General features: G+C 39.3%; 1 protein-coding gene across 2 annotated transcripts in view; it reads left to right on the top strand.

Moving 5' to 3' along the window:
- LOC137995001 (melanopsin-B-like) overlaps positions 1-20,727 on the top strand; it is a 29,442-nt gene extending 8,715 nt beyond the window's left edge. Inside the window, exons 4-5 of one of the 2 annotated variants that reach the window (XM_068840576.1) lie at positions 12,416-12,537; positions 18,276-20,727. In XM_068840576.1, coding sequence (XP_068696677.1) covers positions 18,352-19,401 — 1,050 coding nt within the window. In that variant the 5' untranslated portion in view covers positions 12,416-12,537; positions 18,276-18,351 and the 3' untranslated portion in view covers positions 19,402-20,727. Of the gene's footprint in view, positions 1-12,415; positions 12,538-14,443; positions 14,611-18,275 lie in introns of those variants that run through there. The other variant, XM_068840577.1, reaches the window with a different exon arrangement.
- Positions 20,728-21,331: the final 604 nt, after the last annotated feature.

The following is a 21,331-nucleotide window of genomic DNA, read 5'->3' as shown; positions in this document are numbered from 1 at the left end:
TTTTAGTATTTGGATCGAATGCTGGTAGTTAATGTCCAGCTATGTGTTCTTATATAAAATTATGACAGGAAATTAATTCCTGTCGCCAACAGACTTGACAAATACTAGTTTACCTAAATGATAGAAATGCTGCCGAGGGGAAGGAAGATGATCAGTTGTGCTTGCGGTAAGTTAACGACGGTTCGTGCGTGGAATTGATGGGAGATTTAAATAGGTCTTGAGCAGGGACAGTACAAAACTGGACCCCAACATTGGATCTCCTGGACCCCACTCGAGAGAAGAAAGAAAACAAATAGATAGTTTTCACAGTGACGTCATCAAATTTTAAAATCAAAATCGCAAGGTCTTCTGAATTTTTATCTAAAGAAGGTTGAAGATGACCTAAAAATGTATATATATATATATATATTTCAAGTTTCCAGTTCCGTGACGTCTTTCGTTTTTAACACCTTGCGTGACACCATGATAGAAAGCTATTTGGTTCAAGAAAAAAGGTTTATCCCTATGAATTTCAGCAGTTTTAGCCTTCAAGTACATTAGGAGATGTCTTCATACACATGTATTTAATTTCATGAGCGAAAAGTAGCTAAAAGTCAGCGCTTTTATTGCAAAGTGAATTCCAGATATTTTCCGTTGGTTACAGGCCGCCATATTGGTGGACCACGTAGAGTCTCCATACAAAACTCTGCAAAGTTGCGTGGAACGCTTCGACAAATAACTCAGAAACGATGTACCGCACCGACGTGAGAATTGGAGAGGTGGTTCAAAGATTTGTTTCCTACAACGTTCCATGTTTTGGCCTTTTTCATTGAACGATTTTGATTTTATGTTTTTGGTCGAGTTGCGTGACTGTGAAACTATCTATAGTTTGAAGATACGAGGAGCGAATCTTAATTACTCCATTCGCGCATAACCACAATTCCTTGCGCCTTTGATCACAATCTCTTGCGTTTCGAAGAAAAATGTGTTCTTCCTGTAGGAAGTGAATTGAACTACTTTATCAAGCTTATCGAGACAAACATTAAACACAACATTTCAGATTCAATTCAATCCAAGTTATACTGGTAATGTACATTGTTGCACAATAGATTTTTATTACTTTATGTAAGAGAGAATTATAATTCTTATTTTGACAATTGGATGCATTAGTTTCACATGAAAGTGAGAGAGATTTCGAGGCAATGAAAGGCATAGACTACGTTACACAGACAGAGACTAACACATACCGTGCATTTTAACCAATTTTTCGTATGGGTGTGTTGAAAGGTAAAATGCACGGTATGTGTTAGTCTCTGTCTCAGTAACGATGCATTAGTTTGAGTATTTGTTATTACAAATGGTATATTTTTAGATATTTGATTCTCATGCTATGGATCCATTTGGCATGGCCATTCTCAAGGAACTTGACTATAAATGAATTAACAAAGTATTTTCAAGTGTCAAGATATTTCATTTTAACTACCAAAGTGTATATCTTTACGTGTCGCGTTCGTGACAAAGTGACCTTACGTGCACCACTGCACGAAAGGTCGGTCATCTTGGAAAGATGTTTTCACATCTCACCGTCGCTTCTCTTTCATTTTTCTGCTAAAGTTGTTTCAATGAGTCATTTCGAAGGTTTCTCAAACCACATCTCGAATCTCAAACTGTTCTCAAATACTGAGCAAAAATACCCATAGATCAGAGAAAAACAATGTGTTTAACCATTTTAGAATAAATACAATATTTTCATCTCCTTTATGTGGTTCTGTGGTCATTGCCACCACCATAATGAAGATAATTAATCTGGGTTCGGGTATTGACTACATGCACATTCCACCCTCATGAGAAGCGCAATGTAAGTCTGGTGTGTAAGAAGGAGATACTTCCCTCTTTTCTTTTCTTTAGCGCTAAATTAACCAAACACCACCGTACTTTTTAGGCCCGAGTATAGGCTAGTTGTAGCCTCTTGTTATAACCATAGGCATGCGCACTCTCAGTTTTGTCTTTCCATATTGCGCTCCGGGCCTCCTTTTCAGTACTTTTTCCTATTTCCTATTCCTAATAGCCCTGTTTTACATTTTGATCACTTTTGAGCATATTTGGGCAACTCTTGAGCTGTTTTTTTCGTTTTTTTGGCCAATAATGGAGCAATATTTTTTTAATTGCAAGCTTGCTTCTGTGTATTAGTTAATAGATAATTACTGAGGCAAGTAGCATTATCGGATATAATCACGGCAGGCAACTGAGGCCATAGGCCTATTGTAATTATGGATCGTCATCTAAACCCATGGTTTTCTGCCGCCCTGTTATTATACCACCAAAAGTCGCCGCCCCTTTGTATTTTTGTGGAAAACTTAAAGAAGTCATGAATCAAGCTGCGGCTACAGTTATTGGTAAAAAAAAGACTGCAAAGAAGCCATGGATCACGACCAAAATGTTAGATAATGCGACAACAGAAGGAAATTGAAATGAAAAATAAATCTGAGTGATGAAGACATGGAAACTAAGGTATAAGGAGGCAAACAAAGCTGTTAAGAAAGAGATAAGAAACGCGAAAGAAAGGTGGATTAACGAGAAATGCGAGATTATTGAGAATAATCTTCATAGAAACCCAAAGCAAGCCTATGAGACTGTCAAAAAGCTTACTGACGACAAGAATAGAAACGCAACAACTATCAGTGAAGGCAGGGATGGGAAGATGTTAAATGACGTTCAAGATGTTCTAGGGAGATGGAAAGAGTATTGTGAGGAGCTGAGGATGACACAATACTGGACATCTTGAAGAGTGCTGCAGCACCAAATGAAACAGCTCCGCCGATTATTAAGGCTGAGGTCAAAGAAGCTGTGAGAAGTCTAAAAGACAACAAAATCCTATGGGGTGGATAACATCCAAGGAGAGCTCCTTAAGTATGGTGGAGGGGAAGTTATAGAGATACTGCAGGACATTTGCAACAAAATTCTAAAAACCGGAATTTGGCCTGCAGACTGGACAACGTCAATCCTGATTCCAATCCCAAAGAAGGCGCCGTTTAAGTGTGCTGACCATAGAAAAATTGCACTTGCAGTAATGCTAGTAAAGTAATGTTAAAGATCCTTCAAAAGAGAATTTCACCAACTGTGGAATCTCTGTTGGATGATTGCCAGGCAGGTTTTAGAGCAGGAAGGGGCACAGCGGAGCAAGTAACCAATCTCAGAATATTGTGTGAAAAGTACATCGAACACGACTCAAAAGTATTCTTGAATTTCGTCGACTACAGAAAATCATTTGATAGGGTATGGCATGATGCCATATGGGCAGTGCTCAAGAAATATGGGATAGATGAGAACATTATGAGAGCACTTGAGCAACTTTATACGAAGTCAACAAGCAAAGTGAGGGTCGGAACGAAATTTAGCGAGAAGTTCCCATGTAGCGTTGGGGTGAGAGAAGGGTGTGTTTTGTCGCCAAGTCTTTTCAATGTGTCTTTTGGAGGAGATTGTAAGCAGATCAGTCGAAGAACTCGCAGGTGGCGTTTGTATTCAAGGCTTGCCGGTGAATTACGCTCGATTCGCTGATGACATTGCTTTAATCACAGCTGACAACAGCAGTGAACTACAGGACCTTACCAATAGATTGAACACAGAGTCGACGAGATTCAGAATGGAGATTATAAGTGCAGAGAAAAGTAAGACCTTTGTAATAGGTAAAGCACCTGAAACATTAGAAACACCTGTTAAGTTGTCTGGGATGCAGTTGGAGCAAGTCAGGCAGTTTAATTATTTGGGTTGTAATATGCCTGATACAGGTAGATCGACAAATGAAGTAAAGATAGGAGCATCAATGGCCATGTCGTCTTTAATAAAAATGCATAAATTGAAGAAAAGCCAAAAGATTAGCTTCGCGGTGAAATTGAGATCATAACGATCGATTGTGATTCCTGCTTTACTTCACGGATGCGAATCCTGGACATACAGTGAAGAGATTTTAAAGAAGATCAATGCAATTGAATTCAAGCGCTATAGAAGATTACTGGGCATCTCGTGGAGAGACAGACGCACAAACGAGTCAGTGAAAGAACAAGTGGAAGGCTGAGCTGGAGTACAGAAACCCCTAATTCAAATTGCGCAGGAAAGGAAAATGGAATTCTACGGCCATGTCACGAGACATACCAGTGAGCTTAGTTTGGCTAACACCATCATGCATGGACGAGTCCCTGGAAACAGATGGCGTGGTAGGCTACGGAGAAGTTGGATAAAAGATATCTGTGAATGGACATGCAGTAGGCCATCGCAAGCTATTAGACTTTCCGAGATAAGATAATTAAGAATAATCTGCCAGAATCGGAGTGCGTCTACGGATCCTGAGAGATCTTTGGCGTAAAAGAAGAACATGACATGTAAAAGGTAAAGTTTCTGTTACGAGCCTAGAAAGGCCCATCAGGCCGCCGCATATCTCCGGTGTCTATAGCGTGAAGCGACTAGGAGTATTTCTACTCCCCCCTGGATTGGATGCTAGTCCATCGCAGGGTTACCCCCAGCATTTTCGCCGGTACCCATTTTCACACTAGGTTGAAGAGAGAGGGACCAGGACCCAAACCCGGACAACTCGATCCGGAGTCGAGCACTCTAACCATGATTCCACCGCACCTCCCACAACATGACATGTACAAGTGAAAAATGCAACCACTAACGAGTTATCGACAGTTTGTTTGTCAAGGTAGATGTCAATTTGCATATTGCTAGACAAGCACAGTTGTTTGTGAAAGTCAACTCATTGTCGTCTGGAACGAAGGCGGAAAGCGGCAGGGAAAGCAGTTCGGATGAAGAATTGTTTCTTACGCGGTCAACATTTGCTGCTAAATCGGAGGAACAGGATGGAAAGTACTTACTTTCAGTCTTTTCAATTCCATTGGTTTTGTGTCGTTATATTTAATCGGATCTTATTGTTGTAAAGGAATTCTTTGATTGCACTCACGTGATAAGACGGTCATGGTGGTGCCAAAACAATAGAAAAATGTAGTTTTAAGTTTTGCATAATAAAAGAGTCAACTTCCCAAAAGACTTTTTCGCTATGGAGCGTTTTCACTCAGGTGACCAGCAGCCATATTGGATTACTGAAACAAAAGAAAGTATTTGCATAAAAATAAAGTTCAATTCCCGGAGGATTAGTTTGGTACACCATCATGGCCGCCATTCCTTTGTTTTGGAACACCAACATGGCTGTCGTGACGTCATGTGAAAACGCTCTATTGTCCCTTTCACCAACATGGCCGCCGCGACGTCTCTGCAATCAAAGAGTGGGTGTGTCGACGAGTAAAGGGGATTGGAATGCTCAAAGGATAATGTTGCTGTTAGTGAACGTATACCTTATTTAAACTTTATTCCTTGAAGTATTAGAGGCGGATGTGCACGAAAATGTTGTTGGCTTTGGTTAATTCTTTATCCAGTGAGACAGATAGTCATAAAAAAATATGGGGGAAAGTGCTTCACTAGTGGATATATGCATGAAAAGCACGCAGCATTATTAAAACTAAAACACGCAGCATTATTTTTAATAATGCAGCTTGTTTGAATTTTAATAATGCTGCCGCCGTATTTTAATAAACCTGTGTGCCGATTTAGCACGTGTAAGATTACCCCTGATAATTCCCTGTCACCAAAAAAGACAAGAAAAATTAAAATCACGGTTAATCGACGTTTCGATGTGTCAAACATAATTCTCAAGATTGAGGTCGTTTATGCTAATGTCAAAGTTGTTAAGGCAGAGTTGAAGATTTTGAATATCTAATATGCGCATTACACAGTGCATAACATCAAGCACTGTGGAATGCGCATATTAGATATTCAAAATCTTCAACTCTGCCTTAACAACTTTGACATTAGCATAAACGACCTCAATCTTGAGAATGATGTTTGATACATCGAAACGTCGATTAACCGTGATTTTAATTTTTCTTGTACAATGCTTCAGCAAGCAACTCCTAATCCGAGCAAAAAAGACGGCATCCGTTTTTCTCACACTTAGTTTGCACTATTTTTCTCGCGGCATCCGGTGATATAATGCAGACAGAAAACAATGAGCTTGGATGACGATCAGTAATGGACCATACTCGTCTTCTCAGTATTGGACTGGAACTAGCTTGAAATGGAGGCTAATGCGGCGGAGAAATCTTTTCAAACGTTATAATGTATTCCCCCGCATTAGCCTCCATTGCAAGCTGGTTCCAGTCCAATACTGAGAAGACGAATATGGTATATTATTCGCGCACATATGTTGCCTTATGTGAAGTTGACTTTTAAATCTTAAGAGTTCATAGTACTCTTGAGACCACTAAATTATTCATTGTTGGTAGTGAATGCCTGCTTTTTGCCTGAGCCAGTAAAGAACGGCTCAGTGGGAGTCTCTTGTATCACCGTTTGTAAGGTGATGGATGGATAGAGCATAAAACTTTAATTTTCAGATTTTAAAAGGTACGTATTTTTTCTCAATAGATTGGGAATGGGAAATTGCTAAAATCTCTTTACAAAAATTCTGACCAAAGCTTTTGCACGCGAGTCGTTGAAATTGAGACGACTTGAGTTAACATAGGAGCGTTAATGTAAGGTAAACTTAACATAATAGCGCAGTGTCTCTGTAAGAAACCCACTGAACGCGAAGAAAGCAACTAGTCGGCTATGCAAAGGGCATGAACTTTTGTCGTCAGAATATTGTCAATATTCCGAGAAATGTTGACTCAGAGTCTCTGCGGTTATGTTATCCGGATTAATTAAATGCTTTTTGCTTTCCCTTGCCGGGTTGACCCAAAATGTCAATCCAAAGCTTGTATTTTTATAAATTATAAATGATCGCAACTGGGGTAAATGTTTTCCATAGATGAAGGAAATGGCCTGGAAATTGAAAAAAAAAAAAGTGATAAGTCACAGTACTGTGCTCTTTATATTGCAATAATTTTCTCGGGCACAATCGTCTTTGAGTGTCACTAAAACTCAAACAAAAAGCAATTTGATTAGTCCTGGGATAGTGGGTGGGTTAATTTGCAGAGGTCAAATGGATCCATTTCGCCTAAAGCCATAGTTTATAGGTTACCAAAGCAACGATTTTTCTGGAATTTCTTCACGGCAAGGACCATGCCAAGAAAAATAAGGTTTTTAATTGGAGACTGTAACATTCTGAATTAATGCTAAATGCAAAGAAAATCAGTGCGAACAAAAACACTAGAATGTCCTGCGTTGTACTGTGGTTCTGTTATTTACTTATTTATTTCTATTTAATTATTGTTTCGATGCTTGCAAAGCAACACCTGGCTTACACAAGAAAATTGCGTGGTGTCTAATTCAGATCAACAATTCCTGTATTTTAATAAGTTAAAATTGAAAAAATATCTCAAAAGATTGGAAAGTAAGCATTTTATCTTCTAGGACTAATTCTATCCAGTGGCAAAGTGCCAGAATAAGTGGTTTTGGCCAAAATAAGGTCAAATAAGAATAAGTAGTTTTGGGTTACCACTTAATTAAGCATTTCTAAAATGTTTACTAACGTTGGTTTCGTGGAGTGGATGTTATTAACTGGAGAAAATAACAACTATAAATATTTTTCTGAAAAAATCAAGTTCAGTAACGAATGTTTAAAACAAAATGTTATTTACAATTTTCAGCTGAATCCAAGATGTCAGGCGAAAACCAGGGCATACTCATATTGTTTAAGATTACTATAAAGATTATCTCCATTTCAAATATCCGGTAACATATAAATTAAACACAACCTATAAGTTGAAAGATCAAAAGTAAAGCCGAGGTCATCTTCATCGCAGTCTAACTAAAAGCGTCGGTTTGGAGAATCGAGATGTTAGATGTCTTTATCAGTCGAACGTCGAAAGAAAACGAGGATTAACAAGTGAGACCCTCTTTGCTTAATGAGTGAAACATCTAAGGGAATATTTAATATATTAACTTAAAAAGTGGCAGAAGAGGATTTTAAAGTAAGACCTTTGGCTAATGAGAAAAAACTCTAAAGTAAGGAAGATATCTTAGACGAAAGTGGAGGCGAAAATTCTGCCAACTGTCTTGTTGAAAAAGATTTTTCCCCTGAACGCCCTTTATTTAAAATAAAAAAATACTATATGATATTTATTAATTCATCTGGTGTTTTCATTCATGTCTCAGTATAATTTCATGCAGATACAACTATAGGGAAGTTTCTTTGTTTAAGAAAGAGTGGTATTTTGATGTTACATAAATTATTTCCTAAATGAAGGCACTGCTGAAGCAAAGTTATTTGTCACGCCGAAGGTTAAAAACAGGTTTTTTCATGTTTTGTTGTGTTTGTATTGCCGCACCCACCAGCAGGCGATCACTCCCTTTCCATTTACGGTAAGGGATAGTAAAAATCGCGAAATAAGAATTATAGAACCCTTCGCTGTTTTTGCGTGCAAAGCTGATGGCAATAGCAAAGCCACAAGTCAACAATTTTATTGGCGTACTAAGGGAACGTGTTCGTGCTGCACGTGCGTCGCAATTTCTAATACATTTCTTTGCTTTTCTCTCCAGAGAAGAAAAAGAAAGTTTGAGTTTTTGACGCATGAAACAGGGCGTCCTTTATTCTCTTTATTTTCATTGTTCAAAGTTGACTAGATGTACTAATCGAGAGGTTCTTTGAGTGGCGCGAAATTCTTTTAAACAAATGATATTTTCGCTTTCTGAGCGTACTTCAACCTGCACGGAGGTCATTTTCATGTTACGTCAAAGCTGCCATATTGGTGGACGAGCAGTATTTTTTTACAGTGTTAGTAGTTTTAAAGCCTCGAAGCCATGCGTGAATATTGATATAACGAACGTGGGGTATGGGCCTTATTCGCGTGGCGGCCATATTGGCCATAGAATAGATTTCGCCTCGAGTTGAAGTGTTTGGGAACGAGTTTCGATGCGCAAAAACAAGAGTTTTCAATTCCTCGGGACTCGACCCCGTGTGATTAAGGGCTATTACACCCGCAAATGGTTAGACTCACAAGTCTTCTTGGACAAGGACTACAATCAGAAGGTACAGTCTCGCGTTCATTATTCATAAATAATGTACATAAAATTATCTACTTGAGGCTTCGCTGTTCGGTACCGTGATTTGAAAAGAAAGTGCTGCCTATGATAATACTATGTTTTTACATTGCATAGTATTTTACGAGGATTGCATTTAATCGCCAAACTTGTAGCCCTCGATCAGACTAGACCACAACACCGGGAACTCCGTGCCCGCTGCTCTTTTCGATTGGTGTGTGGGACTTTTTATCGTCCAACAAGAATTTATGAATGGAGAGTTTACGAAACCACGACGGCCAAGGTGACGAAAACGTCACCTCAAAATGGAAGTTTGATCTATTTTAAGTATTTCATGACGATTCCGTTTCGTTTATGTTGTACATTATGGACGAAGTATGCAACAAGTGGATTGGTACGGACGGATTTGAAGTAAAGAAAGAGAATGAAAGGTTCACTACGGTGTGCCCACGTTGTCTTAAGTTGTTATTTTGACGAGTACGGGAGAGAAGCTTACATGCAATAATAGTACTGTTTTATGGCGACCGTCGTCGTTTCTTAAACTCCCTAGTGAGACGGTGCCCACAACTAATAGTCCTTATCCGAGAAGACTTGAAAGTGTAACCATTTGCGGATAGATTTACAAAGGCAGCACTTTCTCCTCATTTATTTACGGACGGCAGATGACTTTTGAAAGTGTAACCATTTGCGGATAGATTTAAAAAGGCAGCACTTTCTCCTCATTTTGACAGATGACCTTACCGAACAGCAAATAATTTTATGTTCATCATTTATGAATAATGATTGCGAGACTGTGCCTTCGGATTATAGTCCTTATCCGAGAATACTCGACAGTCTAGCCATTTGCGGGTGTAATAGATCGTTTTCACTGTCACGCCACAAAAAAAAACTCTCAACCGTTCAAGAAAAAAAAAAACAAAAAAAATTAAATGTCGTTAAAGAGAAGTACATAAAGAGCTCCTCAAAGTGTCAAGTTTTCGCCGATACTCTCCAAGTCGAGGTCAACCCCGTACCAATGGGTCTTTTACATTTTTAGCTAGCGCTTATATTGAAATTGGAAATTGGACTATTATAAAGGCAGCATTTTCTCTTCAGTTACTTAAAGATCCTGAGTGTTGTTCCGGGTGTAGTTGAACTCGCGGCCTCGTCGCACGGTAGTTCGATTCTCAGCCAGCTGAGCAAATGTGTCGGCAGTTGTATGTGATTGAGAATTTAACTGGAATAGTCACAACAACAATACGTTTACAGTTTTGTAAATCAAAACACGCAGCTATCCTTTTGCTTTGAAAAAACTGGATCATGATGCCATAACGCACATTGCGTACTGAGTAGTATTCTTGAATGAGCACTAAGCTCAAAGGTCAGTAGGTTTCGGCAGAATCGTTTGAGAGAATTTAAGTTATTTCTAAACAAAACTTCGTCATTTGCCGTAAGTGAAGCGCTGTTGGCATGAAACCACGCCTCCCACCTCTGCCACCCAGGTTCAACTCTGGCCTCGAGGTCGTATGTGGGCTGAGTTTCAGTTGATCTCATCTGACTGCGAGAGTTTTTCTCCGGGTACCCCGGTTTTCCCTCCTCATCAAAATCGACTCTAGATCAATAACATCTTGGCGGATACCCTCGTATAGGGATAACCTCTGGTATCTCTCCCTTTCATTGCATTATATTATAAGCAAACGAAGTAAAGTACGTCAAAACCAGAAAATTGGAAACCGATGACTCAGTGAATGCGATCGCTGGCTGTCCTTAAATCTACAGGTGATTAATCCGTGAATGTATACATGGCTCCTGTAGGATTTTTAATCCACCGAACTGTGGCGCGTTTTAACAAGGTACAAACTACATGAGTGCTTTGAATGTTAAGCGAAGTGTTATGTTATCCACCTTACAATTACATTAGTTAAGGTCTGAAGGACAGCATCTTCCTTCTCAATTTGTTTTTTACTGGCTTGCAATAATCAATTGTCAATGTACATTTTGCGATACAGCATTTCTGGTTATATTTTTTCTGAGAGCTATCACGGGATACCTGTTTTGTTCCCCGAGTATCCAAAAATTGTCCTTTTAATCACGGAAAGGCCACCTTACCTGTTGGGAGGTCAGCAAATCGCAGGCACTAGGACAAAAGACGAAAGATACCACCATTATTTTAAAGGATGTTTATTGTGTTGAATTTCGTGTTAAAGATACTGTTCACGGTGTTTCAGATGCGCTTACTGCTGTCTTTTAGGTCGTGAGATTTTTAATCATTGCTTTGCTAACGATAGTTTTTCATGGTCGTAAACGCGATTACATATGTTTTACGAGTTGAGGTTATTGAATCAGCAAATTTGAGTTCGCACATTTTTTTATGATTTTCATGATTGTTTGCCATGGTTGAGAATTCAATCAGCCGATGAGATCGGTAATAGGAGAGTCAAAATAATTTGGCAAAACTGACAAACAAAGATCATCATTTAACGATTTTTTTTTAAATCGAACTTTGAAAATCGTAGGTGAACTCAGTTTTTCCGAACACGTTTTTTTAACGTGGCCAAAGTGAACGGAAATGGCCATGCAAGTAGAACTATTATCATTCTACGCTTTTGTGTTTTTCATGTTAAGTAATGAATTTCACACAAGAAAAAGAGATAGATGCGGGCTTTTCGATGTTTTGACCGAGCAAAAAATTGGGGCGAGAGCACAAAATGAAGAGTACTGGGTCAAAACATCAAAACGAACCGCACGGAAACGCTTGCTTCGCAGGCTAAGTACTGAATGTGAGTCGTCAATTACGCCAAAATTAAAAACTTATAAAAAATTCATATTTTTGAACTGTAGTCCTTGTCATTGAACTAAGAAAGAGTGTTCCCCTCAAGGCCATGACGTTTGCTATGACGTTAATTAATAACGCATTTTAAGTAACCTTGAAATAAGCGGTGATTTAATCACGCCTTGCAAGTACGGTAATACATATCAAACTCAAATTTGTTCATAATCCAACTTGTGGTCGTTGGGCCAAACAGCCGTTTCCTGTCCGTGGAGTCGTGGAACCAACAAGACCCTTGAAGGATTTCATAATTCATTAATGATGCTGCAAGAGAGACATTCAATGTTTAGAGTGACTTCTTTAAATAATAAATTGTCTAAAGAGCCTTGTGGTTATTTGCGCAGTAAACTATTAAGAGAGATCAAATTGAATGAATAAGATATGTTCGAGTATTCAATGGTCATTAGGGAGCGAAGTCGTTTTTAAGAGTGCATGTTACATAATATAAGCTTACTGCTGATATTGTTCGTTAGATAGCACGGGTTTCCAAACTGCAAAAAGAGACGCGTTAAACTACTATTGGGATTCCTTTCCAAGTTGCAAATCTGCTGCGTTGGGTATAAAATGCATCACCGTTGTTGCTTTTTTTCCCAACAGCTACAATTGTTCACAAGTTAAACTACCTTAGCCCGTACCCGGCGAAATAAAGAAACGCCAGAACAGAACCTTATCGGCTTTGCTATAATTTGAACCACAACTTTGCAAACATTTGAAATAAGGTGAGTTTAATATAAGTCGTTGTTTTATTGTAATTCTCATTGATCTAACCTTACCGGGTTTCGCCTTCTCAGTGGGACTTAAATAAGGAACAAGGGAACAACACTCTAAGGGAACAAAGGATATAGTTTATTAACGTTCAGGCAAAATGAAGGCCTGGGATTATTTTAGTTATCCAGGAAAAAGGAAACAGGGGTGGCGCAGGTGATGAGAACATTCGCCTTTCACTAATGTGACCCGGGTTCGCTTCCCAGACTTGACATCACATGTGGGTTGAGTTTATTGGTTCTCTTCTCTGCTCCAAGAGGTTTTTCTCCGGTTTTTCCCTCATTTGATTTGATTTCTGTAAAATATCCCCAGAGCTAAGAAGAGTTGACACTTAAATAATTTATTGTTATTTTTTTCAAAATATGATTTCGACCATTTTCTCAGTAACTTTCAGAGAATTCCTTATAGTTGTTTATGAGGGGAATAGGCCATTTGTGGTCGATTGAACTTCTCTGTTTGTCCGGGGATTTTTCACATTCACTTGAAATGCGAGGAAAACCATATAACAGGTGATAAAAACCTGAGAGAAATTGTAGGGAAAATTTAAGAATATCTTGGGATCAAGGGAAAAAGCATCACAATTTCTGGAAACAGGGAAACTTGAGAAAGCAAATTTCTGGGATATCTTTTTTTGTGGAGCAATGGAGAAATCTCAATTTTGCTGAGGAACAAGAATTATGAACCCCCGAGAACTAGGGAGCCCCCTCAAAGATGCATATATAGCGTTATTGAGAGTATAACTCGCTGCCCAACCGACTGCGTTCTGTATCATATCGACAACCAATGGCTCAGAGACTTTATCGTTTGATCAAATAGGTCTAAGTCTATATGAGTTTTGATTTTCTGCATTTCCCGTTTTTCTTCAATGTCATTGTGTCTTAGTTTTAGCGTCTTAATAGCGTATAATACTTACAATTTTCATGCCACGAAGCTGACAGAAATTTCTTCTCTTTTTCAAGGTTTCAAATGAATCTTGCTTAGCTTCGCTTTGAAACGAATCCAACTTCGTTTTGTGATAGTATTGGGCTGGTTTATATTAATGCCTCGCTTTGAAAACGAGGCTGCTACTAAGGTTGAGATGAAAATTGTCTCGGTGTCTTCGTTTTGTCCTCTTGATGATTTTCTTTGAAGTAAACGGCACGTTTATAGAGCAGTAATGGCAACGGAAGTGAAGCAATATTTTTGCAGCTTACTAACTCAAGGACCCTTTTGTTGTGATGGATGTTGAATGCCACAATATTGTCAGTGCCTGTACTTGAGTTATCAAACCAAATTCAAAACTCGTCAAACATTCGAGTTGTCATGTAAATTAAAGGGTCACTGAATCGAGTGCGTTTTCAAAACTAATAAAGCGATATCTATGGGCTCGTCAAAATCGTTCATGGCAGGAAAATCATTAAATCATGTGATGGCTGTTTTGTAGATGCCTCTGTGGATGTCTCTTGTTAATTGCTCCAAAATAGACAGGCTGTGAGCTTTTATGATATAACACCATCTTCCTAAAGCTACGAAAGCGTATATGCCCCTAGGTGTCGCCAACAATTGCGAATTTAACGGCTTTTTAATACCATAAACTGGCATTAAAAGCGTATGTTGGGCTCAAGTGAGACATTAAAATTAATTAACGAGGCTGTAACAGTCACATATCACTCGTTTTTCAATCAGTACAAAGGCCATACGATTCTTTCTGTAGTCAACTAATAAAGGAGAAAGCATAATACCACATTAAAGATATATTCGTTTTTGGTCATTAAGAACAGAAATTGTTTTTGGGAGATCGAGTTTAATGCTAAAAGCTTACAGATAATGCCATTCGGCCGATTGCAGGGTTTTCTGAGCCGAAGAAGGATTTCATGAAAAGCTTCTAATATGCAAATTTTGCTGTGTTAGATGAGAATTGGATCACTGATATTGCTTTTAGGGAAGGATTGTCCTTCATGATAATCATAATTTTATACTCCCTGCCGGCGTATGAAACAGTGGCCATCTTCTTCGTGGAGAACGCTTGTTGCATCTTTTCCAACAAGGTGAGGTAAAAGTGTTTTTATTACGCAGAAACAACAAGTCAAAAGCCTTTCACTTTAGGCCATCAGCTAGTTTGAGATTTAAGAAAAAATGTTTTTTGGCTTCACCACGGATTTCACTGGTACTAAATTCTTCAAAAATATTCTCTTAGTTTATTTTTAAAAAGGCAAAATGAGGTCCTCTTAAACAAGTTGAGCCCTATGGAAATTTTATTCCTGACTCTTAGGCTGTGTGGTGTGCGTGCATTTTAAAGTCCTCAAAAGAGGTTTTATGGAATCTTGCTCTAATGAATTAGTGCTTAGAATTTCAGTCTTCGATTTGAACAGCCGGAAAAAGTTGCGCTGAACTCTCTTGTCAGTCTCATTCACGCCTTGCCACGATCTCTCACTTTTTGTTAAGACAAAATTAAAAGCTATAGTCTTAAAATGTAATTAAATGCTATGATCAAACAGCATCATCCGTCGGAAACAACTCGCTAATTCAGCCTTTACCCGTACTTTGCTGAGCCACGATTTTTTCCGTGATTTAAATGTTCGTTGCTACAAGTTTGTGACTAGCACCAGATCGGAGATTAACTAATTCAGTCAGGTACATTTATTTGCTACTCGGAGATTCGTGCTCCTCGCGAAGCAATCATTGCCTGAAACTCCGAGTAGGAAATAAATGTACCTGAATTAGTTCAGCTCCGCGAATCTTCTTATCAATAGCGTTTACCCAATAAAGGGTTTTAAGACAGAAGTAGCTTTCTGCTTTTCTGTTCGGTTATTTTATTTTATATACTTTCCCTGCAAAGACAGGGTGGCTACAGAAGGAGGTAATTATTTTATTTTGGTTCCGTTCAACGCTAAGCGCGTATTAGTGAAATTCCACCTTTTAATAACAACCAAAAAACAAAAGCGTGAGAAAAAGTGATAGCAATACTTGGTTTCATGCACACTTTCATGCAATTCGTTACAATACGATAAAGATCACCCACGCTCTGAATCCGGTGTGTTTAAGACAGATCATGATGGTTTTAAAAAGTGTTAGGATCATCATAGTCGCAAAGGCCAAGGTAGCAAACAATTATTTTAGCATTGCAGATACGCAAAAGTAGTTCGTCGGATAAGGTGTTTCATATCCCTGTAAACCTCCAGTAAAACCGTTCAGAGATCCATCACGGTTGTATAAGCAAGCCAGGATCGCCTCACTTTCAAGATTGGACTGCACTTGATCTGTTACCTAATTAACGCTAAAAGAACAAAAGCTGAACCACGATAATGTAAACACGGGCTTAGCGGATTAGCGTACATGTGCTTCTTACAGTGAGAACGGGCTTATGGCTAAATTTACAACAACTTAGGCCGGGACACCACGCTACAATGCTAGCCCTGGTCATCCTACGGTTAATCAAGTTACAACGTCTTAGAACTGTGAGTGGGACAACACTGTTACGTGTCCTTGTTATGTACAAAGACACTTGTAATTAAACCGTTAAGCCAATTGTTCTGATCGGACGCCTTAGCAGATCAGCCAAAACAATACTTATTTACGTGGCCGAAGAGCTCTTAATCAAATTAAGCACGTAAACTGGTCACTGAACACGTGTTGGAGAGGTCTTACCTCCCACCACAGTGGGTACTACCTAGCAACAGCTTAGTCCCTTTTGTCGCATTGATCGCGTCCACTTCTGAAATACTCTTGAATAACGTCTGAACACATCAGTACACCACAGTAGACCAATTTCGATATGTTAAAATTCACTCCTAAACAAAAGGCATCAGCTCGAAGCTCTGGGGAATAAGCATGAGGAGGAGTTTATTCCCCAGAGCCTCGCGATGGTGCCTTTTGTTTAGGATCGAATTTTAACATATCGAAAGTGGGCTATTGGCCACGAAAGGAAACTTAGTGAATCTTACAATCTAAAATATTACTAAAATTCTTGTAACGAGATGATTACGAACATCACGATAAACCACTTTCATTAATGGCGACCATCTCTACATTCTTTTGTATTCATTTTGAAATTTGCTGTTCGAAACGAGGTTAGAAAGGCTTATTAGCATTACAACGAAAGAATGTTTTATTTGGCCGCCATTTAGACTTGTCACAAGTCGACCTCACGAGAATTACAGGGAAAATGTTTTTGCGAGCAAACCGTGATGAGACGAAGGACTTTTCCAAAGTCTAGCCGCCATTATGAAAGAGGTCCATGTGCTCATGGTAAGTGATAGCAATTCCTGCTAGTGTTCGTACATGCAATCAATGTCCCTTACAGTCCCAAGTGTTTAATATAACCTTCACGCCTGGCAAAACAATCCCGTGAATTCTCGCCAAAAGCTCGGGTAAACGGGCAATGCCGAAACCGTTTGCCACCCCACTTCAACCGTTCTGAAATTGAATCGATGTCAAAATCCATTTCAAAATTTCTTTTGTTATCGCGAATGTTGAATGAAGTCGAAGCCGTCTGCTACGCTCTTTCAACATTGTCGCGTATGCGCGTGCGCACTAATTAGTCCTTCATTAGTGTAACCAAGTTCTCTGGAACCTGGGACTGAATGCCAGGCCTCTGGTGGAGTTTTGTCGAATCAAGTGTTCACGATATGTTGAAACTTGAGACCCTTTGCTACCGCAGCGGTCAACATCGTTCAACAAAACTCGAAAGGTTGTTCAAGCGAATGTTGAATCAGTTTGCCCAAGCAGCCTAAACAGTTACTTAATATACTTACATGTTTCAAGTGAAGCTATGATTTTCGCAGTTACGAACGCAATTTTTGCAATTGCGTAGAGAAGCCTGAAAAATTCAGGATTTCAACGGGGTTTGAACCCGTGACCTAGCGATTCCGGTGCGACGCTCTAACCAACTGAGCTATGAAGCCACTGACAATTCATCACTTACATGTTTGTTTGCTGAAATTGCCACAATCAATTTCGAATTTTTTGTTCTTTAATTAATTAAAAAACTCTTTTTTGATCGTAGGGAGCAGTTGATCTCGTTTAAGGAAATCTTTATATTTTTTTGTTGGAGTGCAGGCTTTTACAAGCATTTTATGGTTTTTAGTCACAATCTTTTCGACACATTTTTTTATGTATTAACATCACCAGTGTGCCAGGAATTCACAAACATAGCATAGCGAGATCCAATTTCTTTTTTGGCTTCGTGCTTGCTTCAAAAACTTTGCTTGGTCGTTTTAAGCTAATTATTGGAAAGTGCTTTGTAATTAACTTCATGGGAATTTGAATCAACGCCTTATGTATTGTTTTCAAAAGGAGCGGGAGTGTTTTATCGGGTTTAATCGTAAAGACTACAATTTCCTCGATTGTGCTTGGTTACAAAAACTCCTATTTTTCACTAATTCACTTATCAAGTTTCAATCACCATAGAAATAGTGTATATGACGTCACATGCATACCAGCAATGGAAAATTACAGAAAGCAGAATAAAAGAGAAAAAAGCGCAAACTAGCTATTAGGGAGAATATCTGAGTTGAATATGTAGCAAATTGTGCGCTACAAGTTCTGGAAAGGCTGAAGGTATAACTCGCTTTCAAAACGTGATATGGTTACCTTGACTTGATTGCGAATGATTTGGTTTGCTATGTGTTTTCATTTGGCCTACCACTGCTCGATCACTTAACGCGTAATGATGAAGCTCTTTTACTGATAGTAGCTGCTTCATTTTTTTTAGAGACAAAGATCGAGGGACCGTTCTCAAGACCAAGTCGTTGGCCTACAGTGGCCAACATTGAGCCATCTGCGCCAATATGGAGACAGCGTCGGAGGTGCCGTTTATCATCAGTGCATCAACTCATCACGCTATTTCTGTTTTTTACTTCCTTCTAGGCATCATTTCATTCTGTCTCAACTCAATCGTTATCTTGACTTTTCTTTTGGACCGATCCCTTCTTTTTCCCGCAAACCTCATTATCCTGAGCATAGCCATTTCTGATTGGCTAATGAGTGTGATACCGGACATGATGGGAGGTGTTGCTAACGCATTTAACAATATTCCGTTCACTGACAGGTCTTGCCGAGTCTTCGCCTTCGTAACAACATTACTGGGCCTCACCAACATGCTTCATCACGCTGCCTTCGCTTTGGACAGATATATGGTGATTTCACGGCCATTGAAGGCCAATCACTCATTCAAACGCATCACCGGAATTGTGGCGTTTTTGTGGTGTTTTTCTCTTGCATGGAGCCTGTTTCCTTTAGTTGGTTGGTCGGCGTACGTGCGAGAAGCTGGCAACATTGCCTGCTCCGTGAAATGGAAATCGGACAACTCAAGCAATATTTCCTACATAGTTGGTTTGTTCATCTTCTTTTACTTTGTTCCTCTGGCCATAATTATTTACTGCTACACTTTCATGTTTAAGAGCGTTAGATACATGACAAAGAATGCTCAAAAGATCTGGGGCACTAGGTCGGCAGCCACTCTGGAAACCGTTCAAGCTTCATGGAAGATGGCAAAAATCGGCCTTATCATGGTTGTTGGGTTTTTCGCAGCTTGGACGCCGTACGCTATCGTGTCATTCATGGCAGCCTTCGGTTTTGCCGAAGATATCCCGACTGTTGCAGAAATCGTGCCTTCGATATTCGCAAAAACTTCATCGGCGTATAACCCAATTATCTACTTCTTCACTTACAAATCATTTCGCGAAAGCTTGCTAAAAGTATGGCGACGATACCGTAACCGAAACACCGTTATGCCGTTGAATCATTCCAGTGTACCAGCATTCGTGGTCTCCACCAGATTTTCTCAGGCTTCAAATCTCCCTTTTGAGACTACATCAATTAGGAATATTTCCTTGTGAATTGAGTTACCCTGTGAATTGAGATCAATTTTACCATTTCGTGACCCTTGCAGACAAAGCTCGACGTTCGTTATGTACTGGGTAGACGTCACTGTTTAGCCTCGATCTCCCTCACTGGGCATATTACCTGCCGGTCTTGGGACTTAAATTTTACAGCTGACAACAGAGAAACTAGAAAAATCTCGAAATGAAAGCTTGTGTGCCGACCAGTTGATAAGACAAATATTACAGCCGCCGATTGGCCAAAATTCAAAGGGAACCTATTTCCAAGGCAACTCATCGCAGCCTAAGCGACTGCTTTGAATTTATCTTTAAAAAAAGTGGGAGAAACGGCTTCGAAGAAATATCGACACTAAAAGAGTGGGTAGTTCGAAAAAGCGTTCAAGAATTGTACAAATTAGGAAGACGTCTCTCTTACAAATGTAACGATAGTGGGACAAAACCCACCGACCCGTCTCCTATGGGATCCGAACGAGTAATAGGTATAGAATTAGCATGTGCAGCCCTCTCTCAGACAAATCGTCTAGTGATGGAACAAAATATAATACAATACAATTTCTTTCCAACAATAAAATGAACAGTTCTAGGGACGCTTTCCTTTTGTCAGAACTGGCCGGTCAGACCCATCAGTTAGCAAAGAAAATGCAACAATTTGAAAGAACACTGGCACGATGATCCCTCGCATTCTTCCGGAGGAGTATATATCATCCTCGAAGTGTGTTAATTTGAATGCGTTGTCGAGTTAGTCCTTCCAAATGCCCCGTTTGGCCGGTCAGTTCTGTCAAATGAGAAGTGCCCTAAGAAAGGTGTTGTGTGTTCTCACTTGCGAAAGCTTAAAGGGGCAATGCTTCTACATATCAACTCCCAGTCTTGAACTCTAAGACCTTCAAGCAGTTGGGTGTTGCAATAAAGTAAAGGCTAAAAACATAAAAGTTGTTGGATTTACGAGAGACAGAAGTTTGAAAACACATGTCAGAGGTCAGACAATGCAGTAAAAAATAACGATATCTAAAGTAAGCAATGTGTTGAGAAATCGACATGATAACAGAGGGGAAAATTCTCTCTTAAACGTATTTCACTTAATAGGGACTTTCAGATATACGACAAGGACGTTGACCAAAACGTAACCTCAAAAAAAAATAACTTTTCCCGCTATCGTATATTCCATCTCGTTCACGTCATTCAATATAGGCGAATTGTAATAATCCTACAAATATATATGCCAGTTCGGAGTTTCAAAAAAACACGTGCGCGCGTCGGGATAAAATCAAGCACATATTAAAAATACCAAAGATTTTGAAAGCAAATTTTCTGCAAACAATTTCCATAACAATAGACGCTTGTTTTTATCCCGACGCGCGCACGTAATTTTTTGAACTCCGAACTGGCTTATTGGCACGAGCGGTTTCGTTCAGAGTAGAAAGAGAATGAAAGATTTACATGAGGACAGCTATTCTTAGAGTTATGTCGTAGAGTTAGAGTTAAGTTTCCAAAATCCTGAATTCAGGATTTTGGACTGCCAAAATCCTGAATTCAAGATTTTGGACGGCCAAAATCCTAAATTCAGGATTTTTGAATTCAAGATTTTGGAAGTCTAAAATCTTGAATTCAAAAATCCTGAATTTAGGATTTTGGCCGTCCAAAATCTTGAATTCGGGATTTTGGCAGTCCAAAATCTTGAATTCAGGATTTTGGCAGTCCAAAATCTTGAATTCAGGATTTTGGAAGTCGTTAACTCTAAGTCATAACTCTACTGAAAGGAGGCAGTGTGGTTAGGGCGCTTGCCTTGAGATTCGGAGATCCAGGGTTCAAGACCCGCTCTGACCACTCGCTGAATTTGTTCCTGGTAGCCCCTGATGCAACTTCCCAGCTGCACTTGTAAATAGCCAGCTGGTTTGCCTCCGGCCAGTTGGGATTCTTAACAGTTGTT

The sequence above is a fragment of the Montipora foliosa genome, chromosome 3 (genome assembly GCF_036669935.1).
Source record: "Montipora foliosa isolate CH-2021 chromosome 3, ASM3666993v2, whole genome shotgun sequence".
Lineage (NCBI taxonomy): Eukaryota > Metazoa > Cnidaria > Anthozoa > Scleractinia > Acroporidae > Montipora > Montipora foliosa.
Note: the sequence above shows the minus strand (reverse complement) of the source record. Positions and strands in the feature narration are given on the sequence as shown.